The 16,054-nt window shown below is 35.7% G+C and overlaps 1 protein-coding gene and 1 long non-coding RNA gene across 4 annotated transcripts; one reads left to right on the top strand and one right to left on the bottom strand.

Moving 5' to 3' along the window:
• Positions 1–528: 528 nt before the first annotated feature.
• Positions 529–2,637, bottom strand: LOC131010487 (uncharacterized). 3 transcript variants are annotated; one of them, XR_009096572.1, is made up of 5 exons: positions 2,356–2,636; positions 2,034–2,274; positions 1,375–1,504; positions 1,184–1,282; positions 529–755 (listed from the first exon to the last, which is right to left on the bottom strand). It is a non-coding gene; the product is annotated as an uncharacterized LOC131010487 (long non-coding RNA). The 3 variants fall into 3 exon arrangements; XR_009096571.1 differs by having other exon boundaries at positions 1,375–1,507; positions 2,034–2,637; XR_009096570.1 differs by having other exon boundaries at positions 2,034–2,632.
• An 11,432-nt stretch (positions 2,638–14,069) lies between these two features.
• On the top strand, positions 14,070–15,540 carry LOC131010486 (protein RADIALIS-like 3). Its single transcript, XM_057938021.1, has 2 exons — positions 14,070–14,657; positions 15,263–15,540. The coding sequence occupies exons 1-2, from the start codon at positions 14,398–14,400 to the stop codon at positions 15,288–15,290; spliced, it is 288 nt and encodes a 95-aa protein (XP_057794004.1). The 5' UTR covers positions 14,070–14,397; the 3' UTR covers positions 15,291–15,540.
• The last annotated feature ends 514 nt before the right edge of the window (positions 15,541–16,054 follow it).

Genomic DNA, 16,054 nt, shown 5'->3' with positions numbered 1-16,054 from the left:
TCCGCACAACATTTCAGAGTTAAAAAATTGCTACATTTTCTATAAAATTTTAAAAGTCACTACAAGAATTCAAGGGTTTTAGCCACACATCAATGTGTGGCTAAAAATATGTTTATGTGTAAATATTTCTTTTTACCCACACATAATTCAAATGTCAACAAGTGTGGGTAAAACTTTGTGAAGAAAGAGTTTTACCCACACATAAATATATGTGTAGGTAAAACACTAAACATTACCTACACATACATATGTCACTAAATGTATATTTTATGTGTGGTTAAAAATATTTCTGGTATAACGTAATGATTAGATGGAAATGACGTGGATGATGACGTGTATATATACGTGGCTATTTATATGTGTGGGTAAATATTATAATTTATGTGTAGGTAAAACTTTTTTAAAAATAATTATTTTTATTTTAATTTGCTACATAATATTAGTATTATAGTATATTTTATATTAGTCAAATATAATATGATCTTATTAAAAAAAATCCTAAATTAAGTGTAGTACAACACATTAAAAAACAGCAAGATTATAAAAAATTTATTTCATAAATAATATTAAAGTACACAATATTTATATGACAACTACACAAAACTTTACATGTCAAAATAACTATACAATTCCTCTCAAAAAAAAAAATAACTATACAATTGATCAAACACTTTTGATTTTCTTTCAAACTCCTCCTTCGTGACAAGCAAACCAACGAACATTACAATCATTGGTTACAACTCCATCATTTATTCCTGGTAAGATCATAGAAACACAATATTACTAGGATACACATTGTATAAGATACAAATGAAAAAGTAAAAGAAATTAGACGACATAATTGCTCCTGTCGTTAGTTTAATCTATAAAATAATTCTCACTTTTAAAATTATAACAACCTCACATCTGTTCAATATGTAGTTAAAAAATTAATAATATGTCACCAAAGAGTAACCACTCTAGAGAGTAAAGCATTAATTATGCAAATTTAATATTTATAGTTTCAATATGTCGTCATCAAGCCTTAATCTCAACAAAGAAGTGAAAGACGCTAAATGCTAGTTGAACTGAGTGTATATTTTACATAAAATTCTAAGCCTTAGAAAGCAAAATTCACAGCATATATCAAGTCATAATCTCCAATAGAGCCTACATTATTTCACAAATTTTACTTATACTTTACCTTTGTGTCAAATTGAGCAGCCTTGAGAAATCTGAGCATCAAAATATAGGGAGTTGGCTAGTTAAGACGGAACCTCAATTTCTTCAAGATTGTCTTTTCCTGATTTTCAGAATTTATATACAAATTTAGTCTTTCAGCAAAATAGCAAATAATGTTGTATTAATTAAGCAAATAACTCAAGATGCACTCACCATTTTCAGCATTTGATCCGTAGTATATGACTATGCTGAGATGCTTATTCAATGAAAGATTTACAGTCTGAGATTGAAACACCAATAGGAGCGCAGCAAGGCTTACCAACTGCATTTCATTCTTCTTAATCTACTTGAGGGATTAATATGACACCAAAAGAGCATTCATATCAGTCACTTTATGTGTAATGAGATAATTATGCTATCTCATCAAAATGAAAAGAGTAGCAGCATTCTGAGGCATGTAGCAACAAGAAGAAAGTTAGATTTATAAGAGTACTTATAAGATATATTAATTCTACTACATATAAGCAAGAGCAAGACAAGCACACACAATTAATACAGTCGGAACATGATAAATGGTTAGGAAGGAAGAAATGCTCACAAGGGCAAAAGTAAGTTTAGTTTAACTATTTTGCTTATAAGTAAAAAAAATATATTGTGTTCATTGGCTGACACATATAGCACTTTCTAATTTCTCTAGTCTCGGCAATTTCGTAGCCAAATAATGATATGCTTACAAATCTATTTCACTAGAACAGAATTGGGTATAACAGTTAGTTATCATTAAGAATAACTCAAAGAACACAAATGATATACATGTACGATGAAATACACAAATACATAATTCACAATTCGCCCAAAAATACACTACTCACCGAAATCCGTGTGGCCAGATAAGCCAAGTCGCATAAGTTGGAATCATTGTCGTTGCTGCACCTCGACTTAGCTCTAGCGCTTCCTATCTTGAAAAAATCGCTGAGCGCAACAGCCAAGTCAAGCTCGCTTTGGGCTCTCCGGGATGAGAACTTGCCACCGCTGTCGGGGCATTTGCAGCCAATGGCTGTCAATCTTAAACCTCACGCCTTAAAGCCATCTCGCTCCCAAAACCGCCCCATCCTTAGATTTTTGAACGGATGTTCTAGTTAAATAGTTGAGCAACTTTAATAAAATAGAAGTAAATAAAAATGAAAACCTAACCTGGAGCAGAGAAGAACCAAAAGATGACGGCACAGATGATGAGCACAATAGAGATGCAGATGGGCTCGAGAAAAACTCGTCGGAGAAACAGTTTGAGCTCCCGGACCGGTACATCTTCAGCTAAATACAGAAAAATTCAGGAATTTGAGAATTTGGGGAAGTGTAAGAGTAGAGTTTTGGTTGGGAAGATGTCAATGGCGTCGAATTTTTGTGGTGGAGCTTGTGGATGCTAATCTTTTTTGAATCAATGGATGCTAATCTTAAACAAATTCCCTGTGATAACCGCCCATTCCTTACATTTTAAATAATTTTTGGTGCAATGTAATGGCGGGTTAATGAAATGTTTTAAATAGAGGGACTTTTTAATTAACTTTTGGTGCAATGTAATGGCGGACAAATGAAATGTTTAAAAACAGAGGGACTTTTTAATTGTAATGCGGGAAAATTAAATGTTTTAAATGTTTATATTAATGATTATATGTGTTATTAATCACACATATATATAGTAATTAATTATGTGTGGCTAATTATAATTATATATGAATTTATCAATAGTATTAATTTGTCACGTAAGCATATCAAAGATTAAAAGTTAAATATAAAATATAAAATATAAAATAAATGTGACTACATGTTTTTACCCACACATAAATAAATGTTACTAATTACTTTAAAATGTCCAATGAATTTACCCACACATATTTGATTATGTGTAGGTAAATCGCCACACATTATTATGTGTGTTAATGTATGTGTGGCTAAAACCCTTGAATTCTTGTAGTGAGTTCTTAATTTTAATAGATATTTTTTTTATAATTTAGAATATTATGAGAATAGTTTAAGAATTAAGAATATTTTTCTTATTGATATATATATTTTTGTAAATAACATAGGAACATCATTGATTGCGTGTAGATACACAGATAAGTATCAATTGTAAAAGAAAAGAAAAAATATGTGAATCATTTCACCAAGCATGGAAGATCTTTCGGTTTTGTTCGCTTCGAAGATGTGGAAGATAGGGACGGTTTGCTAGTGCAGTTGAATAAGTTGTGGATTGGGAGCTATAAAATTAGGGTGTTCAAACCGAGATTCGAGAGAGAAGTGAAGGTCCAAGGAAGTAAAGGGAAGGGAATAAAATCTGACGCAGGTAGAAAGCCGGAAAAGCAAAAGCTCGTGCATGCCGCAAAAAGGATGATGGGGGTTTCTTTTAAGGAGGTACTCACTGGATCCAAAGAAGGAGAGTCAGGACTTTCAGATTTGCTTAAGTTTAAAACTTCGGATGAGGAAACACGATGGCTAGATGGAGCTTTCACGGGTTTCATCAAAAATGAGTTCTTGTGGGAAGAGATTAATGAGGAAATCAATAGTGAAAGTGCTGGCAAACTGAAAGTGACGACGATGGGAGGAAATTTGGTGTTGATTCGTAGTGTCTGCGACGCGCCAACAGAAAAAGTTTTAACGGAGATGGATGAATGGAGTGAGTTCTGGTTTCAATGGAAGAGGAAATGGAACGTTGTGGATGTGTTTCAACAACGAGTTGTGTGGACGAGGTGGGCCGGGATTCCACTACATGCATGGAATCCTCGTTTCTTTGAGTTGGCAACTGCAAAGTTCGGTCGGGTGTTGAAGATGCATGAGAAGACGAAAGAAAAAGAAAAATTGGATGTTGCTTTGATTCAAATATCCACGGGCCTTAGATCCATTGATCAAGTGACGGAGTGTTGTATTAATGGAGCAAGGTTCACGTTTCGCATTGAGGAAATTCACGAGAATCCTTTCACTTCCATGATCGGAGAGTCGGAGCTCGAGGATTCGGGGTCGGATTCGGGATGGACGAGCGGGGATGATTCCATGGATCCGGCATCTGCAACCTTCGGAGATCGGAACGAGAGCGGCGAAAGGGATGGTGATGTTTCGGTTCTCCAAGAAATCATCGTTCCGTCTCCTTTGTTCCAAACCGTTGAAGACACGTTTGTTGAGGAAACTAATTTTGAGGGGGCGGTGAAGGGAGGATCGAAAATGCTTTTAAATTTGGTTGAGGTCGAAGGTGAGACTCAGCCATTCGTTAAGGATGGGCAGATGGACTGCCACGCTTTTCAAAGTCCAAATCAGATTTTGGAGGAACAGAATTGGACCGACTTTCAGAATGTACAGGAAAAAAGTCCAACTGGTGGCTTTACTGGTGTTTCTCTTGATGGGCCAGGAAGAAGCGTTTATGAGGGAGGTCCTACTTTAATGTCGACCCAAGCGCAAGGAGAGAATATAAGCCCTATTCCGGAAAGGGAAGAAGCCGATTCAGTTGTGTACAGTGATTGTCAAGGTGCCAAAAATGTGGTGGAGGACAAGGCGTGGAATGAGGAAGGGCAAAGGATCGAAGTCAACGAGCTTCAGATATTAAGCTCTGAGGAACAAAGTCGTTCAAAGCAAAGCAAAAGGTATTCAAAGCAAAGCAAAAGGTTTGGTGAACAAAATTCAAAAGGAAAAAAAGGGAGAGAAAAGAAAAAGAATAGAGCCAGGGAGAAAGAGAAATGGGAACACTTCATTTCAGATTTAGAGCCAATTGATGGAAGGGGGGAGGAAGTGGCAGAGCAGGAAAGACAGGGGGAGAACGAAGAAGGGCATGAGACGACAGTTGGGGAGCAAATTTCAGGTCAGCAGATCTGGGATTTTGGAAAGAAGATCGGGCTTTCAAGTCAAATTCCAGACGAAGATGTTGCTCGACAGATTGAGGCGCAAGGTAATTTTCTTTCTTGCGTAAATGCTAGGAGTATTTTGAGGAATGTTTAATGAATTTGTTATCTTATAACATTCGGGGCTTGGGGAGTGTTGCGAAGCAGAGAGATGTTACTGATTTGGTGAAAGGGCAGAAGATCGATTTTTGTTGCTTGCAGGAGACAAAGATGGAGGTGTTCAGGGATTTGTTTTGTAAATCTTGGTGGGGGTCTAATTATACAGACAGAGCGATTAGGAATTCGGAGGGAAGGGCAGGAGGAATTGTATGCTTGTGGAATAGGGAGGTTTTCGAAGCTTCTAGTACGTGGGATTTACCGGGGGCGGTGGTGGTGAATGGTAGGTACAAGGAGGGTGATATTTTATGTTGCATCATCAACGTGTACGCACCAGTCGGCACAGGGGATAAGCGGATCTTGTGGGATGTCTTAAGCTCAATTGTGGAACAAAATACGGATAGGAGTGTCTGTATCTTGGGCGACTTTAACTCAGTTAGGAGGAGGGATGAACGTGTGGGCAGTGGGGAGACGTTTTGCGCGGCTGATGCAAGAAGTTTTGAAGAATTTATCCAGGGGAACGATTTGGAGGAAATTAAAACTCAAGGCCGGAAGTTTACTTGGCACAAACCAAATGGAAAGTGCAAGAGTAAGATTGATCGCTTCCTCGTTAATGAGAATTGGCTGGCTGCTTGGGAACGGACGTCGGCACGAGGACTTCAACGTTCAATTTCGGATCACTGCCCGATTATTCTCACTACAAGATCGGAGGATTGGGGACCAAGACCTTTTCGGTTCCTCAATGCATGGGTGAATCATTCGGAGTTCGAGGAGATGGTCAAGCAGGTTTGGACAGGGACTAAGGTGGGGGGATGGAGATTTTTTGAGGTTAAGGAGAAACTAAAGAAACTAAAAGAGGCCTTGAAGGTGTGGAATCGGACATCTTTCGGTGAGATTGATCACAAAATTAAAGAACTTCAGAAGGAACTTCAAGAGAAAGATAAGGTGGACGAACAGAGAGGTCTTCAAGAATCAGAGGTGATTAGGAGAAATGAGATTCAAGCCCTGCTCTCCCTTCAACTGAAGAATAAACAGATGATGCTGCAACAGAAAGCCAAAATCAAATGGCTCAAAGAGGGAGACATTAATTCGGGTTTTTTCCATAGGGCAATTCGTGGGAGACGTGTTAAAAACGAGATTGGCGGAATGCTCTTTGATAACTCGTGGATATCTAAACCGGAAGAGGTTAAAGCAAGAGTGAGAAATCATTTTGAAGCTTTTTTCAAAAGGAAAGAACGACTGATGCCCGATTTCCCCCTGGACTTCATGAGGAGGAAAATTTCAAATGACGAGAGGCAGTGCCTGATCAGGGATTTTGATCTGGACGAGATTAAAGAAGCAGTTTGGAGCTGTAGTGGAGACAAGAGTCCGGGACCCGATGGATTTAACTTCACATTCTGGAGAGCGGCGTGGCACGTGGTTAAAGAGGACTTACTCCAGGTTTTGAAGGAATTTCATGAAAGCGGCAAAATACCGAAAGGTGGTAACGCCTCTTTTATTGTTTTGATTCCGAAGAAAGAAGGGGCTGGGTCGCTCGATGATTTTCGCCCAATTTCTCTTATCACTAGCTTGTTCAAAATTGTGGCTAAAATCCTGGCTGAGAGATTGAAGAGGGTTATGGGGTCGATCATTTCCGATAATCAAAGTGCTTTTGTCAAGGGTAGCTTCATCCTAGATGGGGTGGTTATCCTGAATGAAGCTATTTTTGAGGCAAAAAAGAAGAGAGTGGGCCGTATTTTCTTCAAGATTGACTTCGCAAAAGCATACGACTCTGTGCAATGGGATTTCTTGGATATGCTTCTAGATCGACTTAACTTTGACGGAGTTTGGAGGAAGTGGATTAAAGGGTGTCTGGAATCTGGAATGGCAAGTGTATTGGTGAACGGGTCATCGACGGGAGAATTCAAAATGGAGAGAGGTTTGAGACAGGGTGACCCGTTGTCACCTTTCCTGTTCCTTATCGTGGCGGAAGGCCTTAACGAGTTCATTGAAAGAGCAACGGAGAGGCAGTTCCTGGTCCCGGCGAAGATTGGCAAGGATAAAGTGCCCATTTCACATCTACAGTACGCGGACGATACTATCTTCTTGTTGGAGGCAGATGACAAGAATATGGAGAGCGTAAAAAAACTCCTGATTCTCTTTCAGTTCGCCTCGGGTTTAGCTGTAAATTTCGACAAAAGTTGTCTTCTGACAGTGGGAGTGGATGAGGCAGTTGAGAGGAGATGGGCATCGCTCCTCATGTGCAAGATCGGTTCCTTTCCGTGCAACTACTTGGGTACTAAAGTGGGGGGGCGCAGCAATGGTGTTGGAGATTGGAAGTTTTTGATTGAAAAAGTTTCAAACAAAGTGGCAAGCTGGAAGAAGAGACACCTTTCATTGGCAGGGCGAATTACTCTAGTCAAGTCGGTGTTGCAATCCATCCCGGTATATCAATTATCCCTCGCTTTCATACCTAAAGCGGTGATTAAGGAACTTAATTCACTGTTCTCCAAATTTTTGTGGGGAGGAGGCACACAGACGGGGGGTATCACTTGGTTCAAGTGGAATGCCTTGTGCCTAAACAAGGATTCAGGAGGTCTGGGGTTTCGGAATATCGATTGGTTTAATCAGGTCCTGTTAAGTAAGTGGCTCTGGAGATTTTTAGGGGAGGGGAAAGCTCTGTGGGTAAGGGTGATCAAATCGATTTATGGGGGGCTAGTGTGGGGGGAAGGGGGTGAATGTTCGGTGGCGGGAAGAGGTGGACAGAAAGGGTGGTGGCAGAAAATTGTGGATAAGGTAGGAGGAAGGAGAGATCGGTGGTTCATCAATAATTTGAGGCGAAGAATTGGGGATGGGCTTGATACCAGCTTTTGGGAGGATGTGTGGGCGGTTGACAAACCCCTTAAGTTTGTGTTTCCGAGACTGTATAATTTGAGCCTGAACAAGAAAAGGCTGGTTGGTGAAAGTGGATTTTGGGAAGGAGGGTCGTGGGTGTGGAGGGTGGAGTGGAGGAGGGAGTTAAGGGAGAGGGAGAAAGGGTTTGCGGAGGATCTCCAGTTGGTTATAGCTGATTTTGTTCCTTGTGTAGATGTAATAGACGGATGGAACTGGAAGGCGACACCAGATGGATGCTTCACAATCAAGTCGGCATATGAAATTGTGGCAAAAACAAGAGAGGAGCAACAAGTTTTACCTTTGGAGATGGCAAAGGTTTGGAAGGCCCCAGCACCAAATAAAGCCAAGGTGACGGCATGGAGATGTCTTAGAAACAGATTGGCAACATGTGATAATCTGAGTAGAAGAAATGTCCAGATCAGCGTGGAGGAGAGATGGTGCAATGCCTGTGTTTCTAGTGAGGAAACGACGGAACACCTGTTCCTCTATTGTCCTAAAGCAGCGGCGGTGTGGGACCAGATCTTTCAATGGCTTGACATCAAAACGGCAAATCCGAGAGGTATTTTTCAACACTTCATTTCTTTCATTGCGGCTGGAAAAAAGAAGAGAGAAAGAAGACTGCTTAAAGCTTTGTGGGTGGGAACAGTGTGGTTGCTCTGGGAAAGCAGGAATGGTAGTCGTTTCCGGGACAAGGCTTGGGATATTGATAGACTTGTTTTACAGATTAAGGGGAGACTTTGGAGTTGGAACGAGGCCTACAAAATTGTGGAGTTAGGAATTACTTTTACTTCTTGGTGTTCCAAAGACTTCAAACTTGTTTTGTTGTTTTGATTGGCATTCCTGATGCCTTGATCCCTTTTCTTTTAATAAAATTTTTACTTTACTGATCAAAAAAAAATTTCACCAAGCATGGAACATATATACTTTATTAAATCTTTTGTATAACAAGATTTGAGGGTTAAAACTAATGGGATGATGATGATAATAATAAAAATTGAATTGAGAATGTCAAATCTCGTGAGCATATGTCTCTGCTATACCAAAGTTTGTGCATATATCATAGGTCTATCTCCTTATCTTTTGGAACAATTCTCTATCTCTAAAGGATCATCAATATTGCTCCTTTCCATGTTGGTGATTCAACCATGTCGAAATATTTTCTCCCAAATTAATGTATGACCTCTTTATTCAAAGATTCTATCACAATTTTTTTGGGCCCTCAAAATACTTTTTCCACCACATGATTGGACCAATGCCATACAGGTATAGGATTCCATTACCTAACCATATGTTATTTTTTTAATTAGATTGCGTTTTATTTAACCGATAAATTTATTATGAAAAAATGAGGTATAATAAAAAAATTCCTTCAACTTTTTTATTTTTTCCCTTATTGTCTATAAAATAAAATTTTATCATTTCTTATCCCTCATTTTTCACTCTAATAAAGAATAATATTATTCCTCCATTTTAAGTGTGATGATATTATCTTTCCTTGAAGTGAAATTAATGAATATGTATGAAATGGTAGAATTCTCTTTTTTTTTTTTAAATGAAAGGAAAAAATTCGCCTCAAAAAAATGAGAGGAAAAAAAGAAGAATCTAAAGAAAGAAACACACCCTTATTATTAATTCAAATCAACAATAACAATATTTGCAATCAAGCACAAAAATTGCTAGTTCAAACAATAAGACTTTAAGGAAGCGTTTATTTTACATGATTGATAAGATGTATTATGGAGTATTTTAATCCTTATGATTAGAATTTCTCCAATCTCACTTTTTAAATGGAATATAAATCAAGCAAAACTAGTTTAAATGATTGAAATAAACAAGACCTTGAATATTTCAAAATTGCAATCCATCAAATTAAATAAATGATTAGCCTTATTAAGTTTACCTAACAAAACTAGTCCTTTAAAATAAACGCTCGCTGAAAGTGAGCAGTGAACTTCGCTGCCAGGCCATATTAGGATTCTGAAAATTTTGATATGTTATTGTTAATTAAATCACATAGTTCATAGCTAGTATTTCTTGAAAATTGAGGGGATTCATAACCTCAGTTAATGTTGGATTGATTTAGAATCTTTAGATGATGGAGTAAATTTAGGGTATATTATATACCGATCATATTTGTAAAATTAAATTGCTAAAAATCCAAAAAGGTCAGATTAAAATTGGTGAGAAGCGATGGACAAGTTGTAAAAGTTTGACTTAGAGTTCAAAACTTTTGAAGAGAAAGATGTGAAAGAGTTTGTCAGTAGGTCAGTTTTGAACTGACAATATTTATTTTAAAAAGTTCATTGTCTAGTTAGCTTATATGTAAATTGCATTAAATTAGGTTTATGTAAATTCACAGCACACTGGTGGAGCCAACAAGAGGGTGGGGACTTTAGCCCTCACCAATCAATTTTTTGTTTCGAGTACGTCTTTTATGCTATCGTTCATACAGTGCAAATCACTCATATATTTTAACGGAACACTTACAATGTAGAGTATGTGAATGGTTATGATTATGAATGACCGCATAAAAAGTTTTATACAGTATATAGTACAATTTAGAGTATGTGAATAGTTCGCACTCATATTTTTTTATTCACTCTTATAAAATCGTCCAAATTATTGGCATTTTGTGTAAATTATTGTGTACAAGCCTCCACCACCAAATCGAATCACTAAAAAAAATCTTGAAATTGAAACTATAAAATTTCAATCCCTAGATAAGTTATTCAATATGATTATTTTGGTTTTTTTGCCGGTCTAACTGAGGGATTAAATACTCTTTAGAGGTGTTTGGTTTGATGGATGAGATAAATAAAATTGATAATATTGATAGGATGATTAAATAATTCACTCAACTTTAAAGTGATAAATAACCATTTAATTGAATTATTAAAGTGTATGATGAGTTATTCATGACATGTCGAATTATACCAAACCAAACATTTAATTAAGTTAGAATTACTTTTATTAATTATGTCATATATATACTCAAACCAAAATCTCATTTCAATTTAGAAAAATTTAATACACACGCATATAGAGAGAAGGGCTAAGCTTCTCTTATTTACAAAAATAAGAAAAGAGAAGGATTCTTGAAAAAAAATCAAACCGGATACAAATCACTTTTCTTATTTACAAAAATAAGAAAAGAGAAAAGAAAACCTATATAGTTGTGCTACTTTAAGTGAAAGGGATGGAAAAAGATAAGGATTCTTGAAAAAAAATCAAACTGGATACAAATGTGGCAGCATTTTAGCCTGAATATTACGTTATGGAAGGCCCCTCCACATCAAAGTATCTAAAACCATGCCCTTAAACCTCATTGCTACTACCTGTCCAAAGAGTTGGAATTTTCCCTTTTATCACTCAACTTCTGCAAATTGATGTCCGAATATAAGCAAGTCAAACTAGTGGGAGTGATCAAATCAATTAAGTTCCCTTAAATGTACGTGATTGAGCTATATATAAAGTCCCTATAATTTAATTTTGGGTTAATTAGCGCTAAGAGCGCGTTTACTTTGATAGCAAATGAGAGAAAAAAAAATATTTTCACTTATTTTTCACCATTTTCACATGTTTATTATGATGGAAAATTTTATGCGGGCAAGGTGGAATATTTTTTCGGGCAACCCATTTTCACTCATTTTCTCTTCAATGTTGGATAATATTGTCCTAAGGTATGGGTGTGAAAATATTTTCCAATAATTTCTCATATTTTCATTTTTAGTAAACATGTGATAAAAGAGAAAGAGAGAGAGAGAGAGAGAAATGGATAATATTTTCTCACCTTTTTTTATCCATCATTTTTTAATGAAAATTTTACAACCAAAGTAAATGCACCCTAATTAAATATTGACCCAACTTTTAAAATGTTTCATTAATGTCTCAATTTTTTTTTATAGTAAATCCGTCCCTAATTTTTTGTGCGAGAGTGAAGTTGAGCTCAATTTAATCGTTGGAAGAGTAATATATATTGCGTTAGAAAATAGAAACTAACGAGTGTCAATCGAGTTGATCTTTGATAATTCGGTTAATGTCCAAGCCTTAAAAATTTTAATCAAGATTATTCTTGGTCTTTGACATGAATTTGGTTAATGCCTCAATTTAATTTTGGGTTGATTACTAATTAAATCCCAAATTTGTGTCTCAGCCTCAATATTAATCAATACTCATCTAGCTAGATCACAAAACTTTATATTGATGTCCTATCAAATCAAATTTGTTAATTTTGAAAATAATTCAACTTTACGGAGAATTTTAGTCAAGAATGTGTAGTAGGTTAGTACGCTTATTTAGTGACATGAATAAACTTGAGTTTGGAAAAACTTAAGCTAAATTGGAATCACATCATCTAATCCTATCCAATGTGATAGGCAAAGTTGAAGAAGCAATGGACATTGACGGAGATATTAATTATATGTATTATTTTGCCATTTTCGGGGGATTTGTTTTAAAATCCAATAAATGAACTAGATTCCTAAGATAAGAGATTGTAGGGTCAAATTTCAAAGGAAAAGAAGTGGGAATCAATTTCGGTCATGCTAACATAACATGTTCCCTTCACTTCAAAAGACAATGCTGATGAGGAAGATTTTTGGTACGATTAGGAATCTATTCCACTCAAAGGGAAAAATATAGTATGTGAAATTTGCAGAGAGGGATATAATAATATCTTAATAACTTATTCCAAACAAGTGGAATAAATTGGCAAATCAATCACTTGGCCTTCAAAAGGTAAATCTTCACTTTGCATCACATTTTTACAGTTTGAATATATTTTCTTACCGAAATCAATTATGTTTGAACAAAAGATCTTATGGGCTTTCAAGAGCAAAAGATCCCATCAACACTAACTTTTCATTTTTACTTTTCCATTAGTTATGAAATAACAATTTCTTGAGTTGAATTAGAGGTAGCCAAATTGATTTGGGCCAACAAATCCTACGGTTGCAGATTGGTGGAGTTCAAATGTACAAGACAAAAATCAATGCTTAATCAAAACATTAATAAAATTAGAGCAAAGTGAAGTCTTCAAAAACACCAACGACCACAAAAAAGAAAGGGGAAATACACTGATTTAGCCTAATGAGTTAGGAAGAATTTTAGTTCAATAAATCAGTAATACATTGTTGAAGCTCAATGAATCAGATTTGTGTCAATTTTACTTCGAATGACACGGTTTTATGTTTGGAGTGAATATACGAATTTAGGCTGATAATAATATATTAATCTTGTAACAATTTTAAGTTGATGTGATCAAAGATGGAAAGGTTGTGGTTTGGGGAGGGGACCAATAAACAAAACATGGATCTTTTATCATGTTTTCGCATTTGTGGAATGAGAAATTCGATTGTCTCATCATCATATTTACCCATAATTATGAAATTGCCAGATGATGATCATTATCATCACACTCAAAGCTACACAGCCTCTTCATCTACCACTTTTCACAACTAATCTATCAACTCTTGCAAAAAAAAAACATAACTAGACATAATTTTAAGGACAAAAATAACAGTTTCATAGAACAATCCTGTCACCTAATCCTTTTGGAAGCATTTGGTTTGAGTGATAAGAGATGATGGAATCATCCGATTGAATGATTATTTATCACCCTAAAATAGGCTGAATTATTTAATCATCCGTCAATCTTATAAATCACCTTCGTCAAACCAAGCACTCCCTTCTTTAAGCACTGATTAATTTTAGACTTATTTGATCATCTAACTCTTATTTAACTAGTTAATTGCATATTTAATATATCCATGGTATTTCTCAGAGTAAACTTTCCTCTTACAGAAACACATACGCCATAATGGATAGAGAGAAGATACAATTTTTATTTTCTTGCATATATTATGTTTGCAAGTTGTGGTCCAAGGCGTAGCTAGGGGAAGAACAAATGGTGGGAAATATGGCATGTAAGAAAAGAGAATTAGCATGCCATAAAAAGAAAGAAGAATATCTAGTGCATTATTTCATCTAATAGTAGAGGCCTCTCGATTAGGGGGATCTAATCCCATCCAGCTGCATAAGAATTCCCTTATGCAATCCCACTTGCACACCAAGATAAATGAGGAGTATTACAACAAGACAAGAAAAATATTTTTCAAGAAAAAGATTTGTCCTTTACTACATTTTTTCAAAAATATTAAATTGATCTTATAAGTTCATGTTCTGCCCCATAAGCAAGAGAATAACATCTCTTACATAACCCTATCAAAAGAAATATAGATATTCATTTGTTTATTCTCTCAACTAGCTCACCACCATCACCTTTTCTTGGTGTATATAAAGACATACTCCACATAACCTCAAAATAACACACTTGTGCAATCCACACATCCTCCCTCATCATCTTATTAATCGTTAGGCCATGGCCTCAAGCTCGTTGACATCTTCACGTAGCTCGTGGACATCGAAGCAAAACAAGCAGTTCGAGGAGGCCCTAGCAAGGTACGACAAGGACACACCGGAGCGTTGGCACAACATAGCCAGAGCAGTTGGTGGGAAATCTGCAGATGAAGTGAGGAGGCATTATGAAGTCCTGGTTAAAGACATTATGCAAATAGAGACTGATCAAGTGCCCATTCCCAACTACAGAGCCCTTGCAAGAGGATATGCCCATGAACAGAGGTACCCTCTCTCTCCAATTTGCATCATCTCACATTGTTAAACTTATCATAATTAGCTGCAAAAATGGCATAAATCTTTGCTTCTACCACACTTATCAAAAATAGAAACAAAGAATTCTTGTTTTAATCAAAGAAAAAGCTTTAGGATTTGAAGGCAAGGAAGTGATCATACATTCATGCATCTTTTCAAGAAGATACCAAACTTGGTATTTTCCTAGATGGCATGGCACCACATGAAATCTAATCTTACTAGTTTTAAATCATCGCACATGGCCTTCTTATTATTTAAACCATCATTTTTTTATTTTATTTTTTCTATTTTTGTGGTTACGATGATAAGATCATATCACATGATGCCTCATTTTAAATTGGAGTTTCTACACATTTTTTGTTTGATCCAACTCAGACCGAATTTTCTTGGATATTAGCGTTTTGATTAAAAAATATATGTTGCAGCTATAGATAATAAGATCAAGTTCACATTATGAAGAAGTGACTAGAAGCACTGAACATCATCTTTCACCTATATATTACACTTAACAGAATAACCAAAAAAAAAAAAAAACTTTTTCAGCTCATTTATTTTTTTATTATGAACTTCAACAGGCTTATGAGGAATCTCAAGCTGCAGTGATGAACATATCCTTCAAGAGTACATACTCCATCAACATCTGGAAAAAAAAACAGATGCCTTCGCGTAAACTATACATGAAAGCGATTTTCGTCTTCTTCAGCAATCAAAGTGTCTTGTGCCAAGAAACAAAATAATAATAAAAAAAAATTGTAATATTAAGATTCGAGAAAATAAGAAAAAACTATAATATTATGATCATCTTGTATCGTGTTATCCGAAAATGTATGATATATAGTGTATTTTTCTGTCATTGTTATTGAATTTTCATGAAAGGCTTTTTGCCAAAGAATTAGTGGTTAATTTCTCTTCAGAATGTCACCCACCCTCCTATAAATGAACAAAAGACTGATTTACGATAGAAGTTGGACGAATGGGCTAAAAATAGTAAAGATAGTGTCGGTATGGTTTATTCCGACTGGGATAATATATTTTACTTTTCAATAGGAAACTAGTAGGTCTAGACTCAGGACACGACGAACGTCGAAATTGAACAATATATTTAATAAATTTGTACTAATAAAAAATTGAATAATTGTTTGATATTAAAAGAAAAAAAATGAACAATATAGTTAATAAATTTGTACTAATAAAAATTTGAATATATGATATTAAAAGAAAAAAATCCCCAACAAAATGAGATATCATTTTGACTAAGTTTCTGCCTTAAATATACTTATTTAAATATATATCTAATTTCAAATTTCATAAAAGTTAATTTAATTATTATCATATATAGAGTATTAGGGGTCCACTACAAGAAACTG

Source organism: Salvia miltiorrhiza, chromosome 2 (assembly GCF_028751815.1).
Source record: "Salvia miltiorrhiza cultivar Shanhuang (shh) chromosome 2, IMPLAD_Smil_shh, whole genome shotgun sequence".
Lineage (NCBI taxonomy): Eukaryota > Viridiplantae > Streptophyta > Magnoliopsida > Lamiales > Lamiaceae > Salvia > Salvia miltiorrhiza.
Note: the sequence above shows the minus strand (reverse complement) of the source record. Positions and strands in the feature narration are given on the sequence as shown.

Excerpts from the sequence above, each read along its gene's own strand:
- LOC131010486 (XM_057938021.1), top strand. The coding sequence starts at position 14,398 with ATGGCCTCAAGCTCGTTGACATCTTCACGTAGCTCGTGGACATCGAAG. Across the intron at positions 14,658-15,262 it reads GGATATGCCCATGAACAGAG|GCTTATGAGGAATCTCAAGC; the intron begins GTACCCTCTCTC and ends GAACTTCAACAG.